The sequence below is a fragment of the Onychomys torridus genome, chromosome 9 (assembly GCF_903995425.1).
Source record: "Onychomys torridus chromosome 9, mOncTor1.1, whole genome shotgun sequence".
Classification (NCBI taxonomy): Eukaryota; Metazoa; Chordata; class Mammalia; order Rodentia; family Cricetidae; genus Onychomys; species Onychomys torridus.
In genome coordinates this window covers 30,623,690-30,635,785 of record NC_050451.1, presented here as the reverse complement: position 1 = coordinate 30,635,785, position 12,096 = coordinate 30,623,690, and the positions used below count along the sequence as shown (strand labels likewise).

At 51.6% G+C, this 12,096-nt stretch overlaps 1 protein-coding gene across 1 annotated transcript in view; it reads right to left on the bottom strand.

The window, feature by feature from the left end:
- Anxa11 (annexin A11) overlaps positions 1-12,096 on the bottom strand; it is a 45,530-nt gene that overhangs the window by 1,433 nt on the left and 32,001 nt on the right. Inside the window, exons 5-14 of the mRNA XM_036199845.1 lie at positions 11,327-11,414; positions 10,933-11,027; positions 10,401-10,514; positions 8,565-8,655; positions 8,043-8,122; positions 7,833-7,889; positions 5,888-5,981; positions 2,351-2,446; positions 1,349-1,407; positions 1,067-1,189 (exon numbers count right to left, since the gene is read on the bottom strand). Of these exons, the coding sequence (XP_036055738.1) occupies positions 1,067-1,189; positions 1,349-1,407; positions 2,351-2,446; positions 5,888-5,981; positions 7,833-7,889; positions 8,043-8,122; positions 8,565-8,655; positions 10,401-10,514; positions 10,933-11,027; positions 11,327-11,414 (897 nt within the window). The remainder of the gene's footprint in view (positions 1-1,066; positions 1,190-1,348; positions 1,408-2,350; positions 2,447-5,887; positions 5,982-7,832; positions 7,890-8,042; positions 8,123-8,564; positions 8,656-10,400; positions 10,515-10,932; positions 11,028-11,326; positions 11,415-12,096) is intronic.

Genomic DNA, 12,096 nt, shown 5'->3' with positions numbered 1-12,096 from the left:
CCAATCAAATAGGAATGATAAACTCTCATTCCCATAGCACAGGAATGAATGGAGATTAGCTAGTCTTCAAAGAGGAGCCCAACAGTATCAAATGCTGGCTGTGAAATCAGGCACTCAAGTGCTGGGGACTTGGTATCAACTTCTGCCACCCAGCTCAGGCACACCAGGCTTCTTCCAGCGTTTGTGGAGCCTGCCGCCACCACAACCACACCTGTGGAAGAACTATTAGTCTTAGAGATGCAAGGCCACTGCTTGGAAGGTTTGCAGACAATGCTCAAGGGTCATGAGGTTAACCGAGTAGAAAAGCCGGAGTCAGACCCCCAGGCTGACCCAAGCGCTGAGCTACCTATGTGGTCTCCACTGTCAAGTGAATGGGGGGGAAGCCAGGATCAAGCAAGCAAGAGCTGAGCTCCACAGACCCTTGGGACATGAGCTGTCCTTGGAGAATCACATCTTCAGAGTGGTGGGGTCTCTGAAGGTCAGGGACATGATAATAGAAGGACAGATTTCCCTATACCATTGGCAGATACCCCTGCTGAGTTATCAAGTACTGAGGTCCTAGAGGGTGGGAACGAAGAGTCACAGTGTGGAAGCCCATTTTCAGGTTCCTAGTGGCTTTACCCCGCAGGTTGGCAGAGAGGGGATGACTGGACCACGGGCCTGAGTGCAGGTGTCTGAGGTGGTCTGCACTGGGCTGTGCTGGGGAGGTCTTCTGCTCCACCCCTGGCATCTCTATTAATACCCTAGGGCAGACACAGTCAGGGCCCAATGGAATAGGTTCCAGGCCCTCTCCAGGCTCTCCTGTATTGTCTATCTGTTTATCTCCACACTCTAAACCCTCCTATCTAATATTTTCTGCTGCTCACACTCAAGAAAACTCTGGGGAGCTGTGAGGCTGATGGGTAGCTGCCCTGCATCACAGGATTGTGACCTGCCCTGTCCTCAGGATCTTGTGATATGTTTGGAGGTGACTAGAATGAAGAAGCCCACTAGGCCAAACACAGGGCTGTTCTAGAGGAGAGGGGGAAGGAGACAGGGAGGGCCTCGTTGGCCCCTGAGCCCGTACCGTGATGTCATGGTACAGCGACTTGCCGTACATCCGCTTATACTCTGCTCGGATATCCAGGAGGTCAAACTCGCTGCGAGACACCATGATGCGAATCAGGGTCCGGTCTTTTGTTCCTGCTCCCTGAAGACAGAGTATGCACGTGAGGCTTCTCACCCTCCCACCTTCCCTGAGGCCCCAATCCCTCTGAACCTTCTACACTCAGCCCGCTGTGGACCCCTTAGACCCAGGAGGTTTTAAGATGTCTTGGATTAGGGTCCCCTGCACACAAGAGCTACATACCCGCATAGCCTTGTTGAGCCTTTCAGCAAAGAAGGCGGGGGTGTTCTTCAGGCATTTCACTACAAGAGAAGCACAGCGTAAGGGCGGTAGGATACAGGGGGGCACACACTACCTAAGGGTCCCCTAGGAAGCCTGGACATCAAATCTGCCACCACTCATCCACTTCTCTTCCTGCTGGCAGTGATCCCGTGAATGTGGATCCACACAAGTAGGACCATCAACTGCTTGGCATCATTGAGCAAAAACCACTGGGGCTGTGCAGAGGGTGGGGTGGGGGCTTAGTGAGAAGAGGCACCAACTTCATGGGTGTCTAGGCATGAGGGCTCAAACAGAAAGACCCTCGTGGAAAAAGGGAGGCCAAGAGAATGCCATGTTTTTCTCAGGCCACGCGGGGAAAGGAGGATCTAGTTCTGGTCAGAAAGAGCCAGAAAAACATACTAAAGGAAATGGGCAAACTGATGCCCACCCCCACCCCCCAACCCCCGTGAGTATAAGGTGGCAGGTCTATAGGGTAGGAACCCAGCTCCTCACTGGGGGAGGTTCCCGGAGCCTCCAAGCCCCGCTGTAGAGGGCACAGTGCTGTAACAGGCACTCCCCATGCTGGAAGCTCGGCCGGCCGGCGTTCCTAAGAATGGGCCCTGTTTTGCTGCTGCAAGTGAAAAATCTTTCCATGTGTTTCCATCAGGCAGCTAACGGGATGTATTTTTAGAGGAAACTTGGCAGGATGTGAGTCACCTTCCTCCAGGAGAGCAGCTGGACAGGCCCCCACTGATGCCCACACGGGAGCTCCATGCTGCAGAGCTTCGTGGTAAACACGAGATCCCTCCGTCCAGAGGCCGGGGACTCACGGATTCCCACCAGCCAGATGGTCCAGATTAGCAAGCTCAGACTCGGTGGTTCCCTCACTACACCACCTTCAACTGTGAGTACCCAGCTTGGGGCCCACACCACCCATGGGGTGGGCAGGCAGGCAGGCAGGCAAACCAAGCTCCAGACACCTACCCACAGCCAGCATGCCCTGCTCCAGGTCCCCGGACATCTCACGACAGATGCTCTTCTCAATGTCTCGCCCTGTCATCCTCTGATACTCATTGAAAACTAGCAGGAAAGAAGGGACGTTGTCATACTAAGAATCATGTTCTCTTAAATTTCCATGTGGCAGTCCTGACCCTCAGCATCTCAGAATACATATTAAAATGATTCCATGATGGCGGGCCCCGAGTCAAGCTAACCGGAGGTCAGGTGTGTGTGGACTGACAAAGCTTGGCTGGAGGTGGCCTAACTTAGGGTCAGGCCTTCTACTTTCCACACACAGCCACAGCTCTCTCCAAGTCCCATTAAGCACTCAGCACTTTATAACCAACACAAGGCCGGGCAGTGGCTTCACACACCTTTAATCCCAGCACTCCAGAGGCAGAGCCAGGTGGATCTCTGTGAGTTCGAGGTCAGCCTGGTCTACAGAGCAAGATCCAGGACAGGAACCAAAACTACATAGAGAAACCCTGTCTCAAAACAAAAACAAAAACAAAAACAAAAAACCCACAAAAACAAACACACAAAAAACCCGACACAAATCTGCAGTAGAGGACTCCACCCTGCTGTATGCCAATATGTTTTGAGTTTAGTTAAATCACACTGGGCTGAAGTACAATTTTTACTACATCAGGCATAATAAATGCATTTTTGTTTTTTGTGTGTGATAAAGTCACATCATACAAACCCTTTGGCTTCAAGGGATCCCCCTGTCTCAGCCTCTCAAGTAGCTAGGACTACAGATACATGTCACTACCTAGCTGTGAGTGTATTTTTCGACTTATGACATTTTCACATGGGTTTGTTGGATAGCATGTCATCATAAACTGAGGAATGTCTATGTAGGAAGAGACCACATGGGGACACAGAATGAGGAGACTCATCTAGAGAGAGGCCTCAGAAGAAACCAGTCCTGACAAGCTTACTAGTGTCCAAAACCCTAAGAAAACACATTCCTGTTGCTTAAGCCCAGCCTACAGAATGTCACAATAGCAAAGCATAGAGGACACACAGACGGACGGGGACAGACACAGACACACACACAGACGGATGGAGACACACACACACACACACACACACACACACACACACACACACGAAACTGCCTCTCTTTCACTCTGCCCTGGACAGCCTGGCTGCCCTAGTGCAGCTCACAAGAAGCCACGCCCTCAGCCTTAAGTTTGGTCCACGGCCGGATGCCCTTCAGTCAGATGATTCCTTTATCTGCTTACCCATCTTGACCCACACTCTGTTCTCAACTCTAAATCTCCACATTCCCAGCCTGTGCCCTTTTATTTCATGCAGCAGGCTCACCCTGCTCTACCCCACTGTGAGCCATGACCCACTCAGACATAACCCGCACTGTTCTGTCATGCCGAAAAGCTTTTTAATTATAAACTCAGTAGCTGCTGAGTGCCACAGAACAAGCTGTTGGCTCCCTCAAGAAGAGGCCATGCTAGAGCCCACTGATGGATGCTAGAGAGCCGGTTTAAAGAATGTGGCCCCTGAGAAGCTCCCATGCTTCAGTAGTTGGCACTATCAATGTATACCAGGTGTGGTGGCACCTGCCTTTAATTCCAGTTCTCAGAAAGCAGAGGCAGATAGATCTCTGAGTTTGAGGCCATCCTGGTCTACATAGCCAGTTTCAGGCCAGCCAGGGTTACTCAGAGAGTCTCTGTCTCAAAAACCAAAACCAAACAAACAAAACAGAGCACATAAAGTTGAGAAGAAAAAGTGGAGCCTGGATAGGAGAGAGGACGGAGGTCAACTTGATCAAAACATATTTACATGAATATATGAAATTCTCAAACAATAAAAAAGACAGTGAGCCGGGCAGTAGTGGTGCACGCCTTTAATCCCAGCACTCGGGAGGCGGATCTCCATGAGTTCAAGGCCAGCCTGGTCTACCAAGTGAGTTCCAGGAAAGGTGCAAAGCTACACAGAGAAACCCTGTCTCGAGAAAAAAAAAAAAAGACAGTGAATACATGTTGATGAGCCCATGTTCACCCACACTCTATCACAGTGGCAGGAAGTTAAAAAGCATGCCCTGGGGACAGGGCTCAAGCCCAAACTCAGCGAACTTCTGCACTGACCTCATGACAATCCTGAGAGTAATTGAGGGAATATCTCTCCCCTCCTGTGTGCCTGGTTAGATTAGAGGCCTGGGGTATGAGCCGAAATCCTCACCTCCCTCCTACCCTGAAGCTCCTGCAGCCTTTCCCAGCTGTCCTCGGCTCTGATTCCTCACCTCTGCCCACAGGGGCCTTCAGACACAGCTGACCTTTTATCCAGGCCCTCCCATCTTCAAACTGCTGCTCTCTCTCTGGTCCTCCTCCAGAGAAGACTTCTCATAATCCCAAGGCCTCAGACACTTGACCCCTCACAGCCTCAATCTTGCAAGCCCAAAACCTTTCCTGACTTCTGGGCTCATCAGCACAACTATCTTCCTGATGCCATTGCCCGCAATGTCTCTTCCATCTACTGCTCCTAATCTCAGCTGAGGGCCAGTTTTCCCACTCACTCAGCTGATACAATCCCTCTGTCCTCCTAGGCCATCTCACTCCAACACACCACGTCCAGCTTACCAACAAGCAGGCCAGACCCTGGTCCTGTCTATGCCAACTCCCTATCCAGGCTACCACCAACTCCTAAGTCACTGTATGGCTTTCTCCTAGATCCCCTGCTCAACTGTGGATCCTTCACCCTCCTTTCTTCACACCTAAGGCCCAAGGTCACCTAGGGGAATCTGGGAGCATGTTGTCTGCAAGCTCAGGGAGGAAGGAGATGTATTCCCCTGAGGGCCCTCCTGTGACTTCTGACCTCTCTCAGAATGAACACCTAACTCCCTAGACTGTCAGCAGAGCTGTCTACCACCTCTGACCCCACCCATCTCCTGCTACTGTATCCCCTTGGCTCTGCAGGGGCCATGCCTCCCTTATGGCTTTCAATCTCACAGCCTTATACCAGAGAGGACTGCTCCAGCCCCTCCCCCAACTCTACCCTTCACCTTCTACCCAGTTCCAGTCCATTCTTCTTCTCTACATATTGACTACCAGCTCCAGGCTGCACTGAGTATCTGTCTCCTGAATGAAACTGAACCCATGAAAACAGTCTACACCTCTCCACCACTTGATAAGACAGAAACCCAGGACTATGTGTTCAGTCAGCTAAGTAAACGTTACCCAGCACTCCTGCAAAGAATGTGTTCCTCTTTTCGTTTTGCTTTTACTTGTTACTGGGGGAAAGGCACATGCCGTGTGTCTGAAGGTCAGAGGACATTGCACTTTTCCCTGCTGGATCCTTCCCCACTCTGACATTCCTTATTTCGGTGCATGGCAGTCCACATCCTCACCTTTTCCTTTGTCCTACAAGCAAAGTCTACAGGAAACTTTCCATAGTGTCTTTCAGTGAAAGTCCATGCAGAGGACATCAGCCAAACATTCTGCAGGCTTCACTCCAACAGAACGTCTTGTGTGCCCTCATCTAACTGACCCAGGATTGTCTTACCTGCCACCAGGTGGGCCCGGCTCCGGGAGCACAGAATCGCATTGAACTTGGATTCATCTGTTCCTAGACGGTTCTCCCCGGCTGCATATAGCTCCTGGATGGGGAGGAAGATGCATGTGTGTAGCAAGCACCATCTAGGTCCTGGGCTCAGATCACGTAGGCAGCATCTAGCTCTGTGAAGCCCAGAGGGGAAGGGCAGGGTCCCAGCAGTGGGAGTACAGGTTAGCTGAACCCTGTAGGCTATGCTCACTGTAGACCCAGCAATTCATACCCTCTCCTCTGTCTGTGTGTAGCACAGAGGATTCTGAGTCCAGAGCCCAGCACCCAGAGGAGGGAAGAGAAGCCTGGACTTGGGTCCTAGCTCAGAAGCAGCTTGCAGTGGGATGCTAGGCAGGGCTCTGGCTCCTGTGCCTCAATCTCCTCATAAAGAAAATGGAAGGATTAGATCTGACTTGAGGTCATGACCTTGAAGCCCAAGGGGGCACATGGGAAAAACGGTGAGTGGGAAAGCCAGAAGGGACCCTAGCCAACTCCTCAGGAGTAGCACTTCTCAGCGGTGGAAAAGAATGCAGGCCTAGGCTGACAGGTCTACATCTCAGGAGAAGCCAGCTGCCAGACTTCTATGTGACATTTCCCAAACATGGAAAGCAGCTCCCCCACCAATAAGAAACACATGGATGATGATGATGACTATCACACTTGGAAAGCAATTGCAAAAGGCAGAAGCAGGTGGATCTCTGTGAGTTCAAGGCCAGCCTGGTCTACAGAGTGAGATCCAGGACAGTAAGAGGTTCAGAGAGAAACCTTGTCTCGGAAAAATCAAAAAACCAAAACTAAACAAAAACCAAAAACTAGTCACCAGAACAGAGAGACACCTTGGCAGCGAATCCTTAATACCCTCTTTTGACTCCCTGCCAGGCACCAGGTATACACATGATTCACAAACATGCATGTAAGTAAAACACTCATCAACATAAAAATAAATCTTTAAAAAAAATTCCAGCCGGGCGGTGGTGCTCACACCTTTAATCCCAGCACTCGGGAGGCAGAGCCAGGTGGATCTCTGTGAGTTCGAGGCCAGCCTGGGCTACCAAGTAAACTCCAGGAAAAGATGCAAAGCTACACAGGGAAACCCTGTCTCAAAAAACAAAAAACAAAAAAAAATCCAGATGGGGGGCTTCGTCTGGTCCTTTCTCCATGCTTCATTACACGTATCATGTTTACTGAAATGGGCATCATAGCTTTCTAAAACCTCTGAAGGTTTGAGCCCCAAATATTTGCCTATCTGCAACCTTGCCCCAGACCTCTAAAAGGCTTTCCAGGCCTCAGATGTTCATGGAAATTACATCGATGCCCCAGGACACTCTCAGGTTGAGATCTCTCAGGTCAAGGTGAGTCTAACCAGGTCAGGAAGGGAGAAGGGTGGGCAGGAGCCAGCCTTTTGGGGAAGGCTGGGGGAGGTCTGGCCACCCAGCTAACAATCAGAACTGCCCAGCAGACAATATAAACTTATTCAGATAGGAATTCGGATGCCTGAACTTTGTCCCTTTTGTCTCCAACTCAAGGTGACAATGAAAAAAGTCTAAGGGTACAGGGCTAAGGTGACAGCACATTTCTAGGCCCACAAACTCAGAAGCTGGACAGACTGGTACCTTCGCACACCTAGCAGTACCCGCAGGGGAATGTACCCAATCATATGAAGCCCCACACCCCTGTGATCGGCAGCTTTACTCCCCTGCTGTCTCTCTCACAAGTGGGAAACTCAGAGGGCTGGGTGCCCTGTTCAATGTCAAGTCTCTGAGCACCTCAGAAATCCACAGCACGTGGAATCCACCAGTGTCTACTGCTCTTCCCATCCCTGGGCACCTACGCCACAAAGCAGGAAGTGTGACCCAGCTCTGGCTCAGCAAGCCCCCAGTGGCACCTTGCCAGCCACCACACTCACCTGGACATCTCTCTGGACAAGGGACATGTCCACGTTTGTGCTTTCATCGCGGTTTCCCTGGAAGAAAGGAGGCTGTAATGTCAAGCCACTTTCTGGAAGACCACCTCCCTGCTCCTCACTCATTTACCAGTGCTTCCTTGAGCCACCTCCCCACTCCCTACCCCCCAGCCTTCCAATCCCCTCTCTAATGTCCTGTTGTGAGGAAGGCACCTGAGAGAGAGAGATGAGAAGCCGCTGGAAGTGTCCTGATGTGTCACTTCGAATGGCCTCCTCCAGAGTCTTTTTGAATTCTGAAAGACACACACCAGGGTCTACCCTATAGGCCTGCTACCTCCTAAGACACAGTTAACAGGGAGCATTGGCACCACAAGGGTCCACGGGTCTCAGGCTGGAGGTGACAGGTGGCCCATCCAACCTTCCAGGCTCATGTAAGTTTATGACTCCAAGGCTGACCCCAATCAAGATCACCCTCCCCACCCCCCAACCCCCCACACTGCTTCCCAACTACAGGCACCTGCCCCGTATGTAAACAGCATGCAGGGCAGGACTTTGGGTCAAAGCTGAGAGAGTTGGGCAGTTGGGCGTGAGAGGAAACAGGGGATAAGAAGATCAGTGACAGGAAACAGGGGACAAAGATGCCAAGGACTAAGAGGCCCTGGAAGGAGGAGGTGTGGCCATTGCCCAGGAAGCAAAACCATCTGTAAAGAGCAGAGGGGCCAGAGAGCTTCCAACCTGTTTTGTAGGTTCTGCTTATTTCCCGGATGTGCTCGTTACTTCGGGAAGCAAGGATTTCAATCAGGCAGGCCTCATCAGTACCGGCCCCCTATGGTAGCAGAGAATATAACAACAGATCGCTTGCTGGTGACCGGGCCCTCATTGGCATCCAGGAAGGACATCAGTTATAGAGACCCCCAACACAGACCACACACATACACACACACACACACACACACACACACACACACACACACACACACACACACCATTCATGCCTGACAATGAGCTAAGGACAATGGAGGGTCACCCCTACATGCACCAGGAAACTGAAGGAGGGAAGAGGGAGTGTGCAGTGACTAGCCCACGCCACACCCTGCTGGGTCAGGCGGAAGTGCAGATCAACATCTGTTTCTTCCAAGTTCGGGCTCTGAGATAACGAACAGACGTGGGAAAAATCTGAAAGTAAGATCATAACGGCTGTGAAGAAAGCTAGAGTCCTGAGTGGACTGTCTGGAGACATCTAGGAAAAGAAGCCAGAAGGGACAAAAGAAATGCCCGTGCCTGGGGCAGCAGGAAGGGAGAAGACAGGGTCAGTGGCCTGGCTTTTATATCAGTCTGAATCTTGGCTCTACGGCTTACAGTGTGACCTCAGGCACGGTGATTAACTTTTTGTGCCAAGTTTCTTGTCTATGAAGGGAATGTATGTGTACCTACCTCCCAAGGAGTCCTTGATGGGACTAAATGGGCTAATTTGTGAAGAACATCTAGCTGACACGGTGTTTTTATGATTACCACTGCCAGCATGCTACCAACTTACAAAGAATGTTCATGTTCGCATCTTACCCAACGCTCCCTGCATGTTCTGAAAGAACACCCACTGTCTCCACTCATGGGTGCTCAGGTACACAACAGCTATGCAGCACAGCTGGCTTCCTTGCCTGTGATGTTCTAGTATTCCACCAACTTCTCATAAAGCTGCAGGAGGTGGGTGCTGACCACTCCCAGGCCCAGCCCATTACCATCCTGTCTGCCCTTAGCACCTTCTAGACTACAGCAGGCACTGGGTTTCAGGCAGTCTTTTCTCCCTTCCAGACCATGCATAGAGCTCTCAGACTCTAATGGCAGTGGAATCTGTGCCCAGCATGCCTCTGAGTGAGCAGCTCCATCAGGGTGCCTGAAGAGGGACCCTCTACTCACAGGACACACACAGCCATGTGGCTGTAGAGCCCACACAGGACCTGCCCCATGGTCAAAATCTACTAGACCCAGGGAGCCAGAAAGCTCAAGCTAAGCTGCAGGAAAAGGCCCCGTGTGGAATTTGCTTCTTCTAGAGCTGGATGTCTGGGAGGTTGACAGGTGTGGGGACAGACATCTCTGGATACAGCATAGGACAGACACAGCAGTTAGGAGAGCGAGGTGGTGCTCAGGAAGCAGTGGAGACAGACATAAGAGAAATCTGTCTTACTGTGTCCTAGTACTAGCCCTACCTCTCCCCACCCCCAACCGAGTCTCCTCCTCTGCTGCTCTGGCTCCTCAGACATGTTGCTGCTATTTGCTAGCAACAGTTCTACTGAATGAGAATGATCAAAAACAGCCTTGCGCCCTCTGTCATCAGTGTCCTCCACACCCCCAGTCTGGTCACTTCTGGAGATGGAGACAGATACTCCCTGTGAGTAATAGCATGCTACCCGCCTCTTTGAAAAACTACCATGGGCTCCTTCTAAAGCTCATGGGCTGCAGCCAGGAACGCCTGGAAATCAGGCTAGGCAGCAACTGGTAAGTGGGTAGCACATCACCCAGTCCTCTTCCGCCTGGGCTATGGCTATGTATCCATAAGGCACCAGGACATACCTTGATGGCTTCCTTTATCTCATAGACATCAAACAGGACCGGGGTCTTCATCAGGGCCAGGATAGTCTTCTCAAAGTTTCCTGACAGTTCTGATTTTAGGTCTTTGATCAAATCCTGATTGGACAGTCAAACAAACAAAATCCACATGTGAAGAGCATCAGGACCAGCCATGGGAGAGGCCTGAGTAGGGTACTAACAGTAGTTATGTACTTTACCTAAAACTCAAAATCCCAGAAGCTTAAAACACAATAAGCCTTTTCCACCAAAGCTCTTACATCAGCTAAACCTCCTGGGATCCCGAAAGCAGAGGAGGGGAAAGGGAGGCTGGGTAGGGGAGAATGACCTATCTACAGACTTGTCTTGGCAACCCTAACTAAGTTTGCTGTCCATCATGGAGATCTAGTCCTACAAGGTCCCAGTTCCTGGAAGAGCCAAGTGAGTGGGCCTGGAGCTATGCTGGTTGTAGGCCCTGGAGCTGGGCTCGGGAGAACCAGGCCTCAGTGGTCTTCCTGCATTCCCCTCTCCTCCTCACCTTGCCATAGGCTGTCTTGAAAGACAGGAGGATCTGCTGCCGCTGCTTGTTAGAACGGCTCCCTAGGCAGTCGATGATGGCCTGTTCATCCGTGCCTAGGAAAGAGAAGGGTGTAGGCAAGCTTTGGATTATGAGGATGCTCTGTTTCTCTGTGGCCATGGACTCTCCCAGCCTAGGGCCCCCATTCATTCTCCTGAGCATCTTCCATCTCCCTGGCCAGGCTTGCCTGCCCTCCCACACAGTGGACTGCCCAGGGAACTAGGAGTACAGGTAGGATTGGAGTCAGTCTGGTCTCTGTCTGTGAGCCTGGGCTGTCCTGGAACTCACTCTGTAGACCAGGTTGCCCCGGAACTCACAGGGATCTGCCTGCCTCTGCTTTAGTCTGGTGTCTTACCAAAGCCCTTCATGGCCTTCCGAAGGACCTCAGCATCTCGCAAGGGGTCAAATCCAGAAGCATCTGTGATGGTACCTCGGTTTCCAAACTACTCAGACAAACAGCCACAGGTAAGATGACCCACCCATGCCACCCAAAGGTGCAAGACTCTTCCACCTCCTCCTATGCCCAAAATACCTCTTCTCTGAGAGCTGAGGCACCTAAGAGGAACCTGAAGCCAAAAGCACTAGACATAAATAGCCCCAAGGCATGTGTCCACGTTGCTGTTTAGGAAGTGGCTACTGGAAGGATATTAGGTCACTAGGGTGGAAGAGGCTCCTGAAGGGGATATTGGGGCCCACGCCCCTTCTGCTACTTGCTTCCTGTCTGCTGTAAGGTAGTCAGCTTTGGTTCACCAAGTGCGCCCTGCCACAATGTTCTGCCCCCACCACAGGCACAGTGACAAGGCCTAGCAGCCAAAGTCGCCTTTCTCCTTTCGGGGTGTGTTTCCCTCAGGTATTTATACACGGGCTTACTGTTGCCTGGTGAGTGATCCTTCTAGTGGCTAGTACCTGTGCTTATCAAGGCCATAAGGAGGCATGCTCAGAGAGAGAGAAGGGAGCAAGGGTGGGCAGCGGTGCAGGGTGGGCAAAGAGCACAGTGGTACAGAGTGGGCAGAGTGGGCAGCGGTGCAGAGTGGGCAAGGATGGACAGCAGTGTAGAGTGGGCAGCGGTGCAGAGTGGCCAAGGGCGGTCAGCGGTGCAGAGTGGGCAGGGGTGGGCAGCGGTGC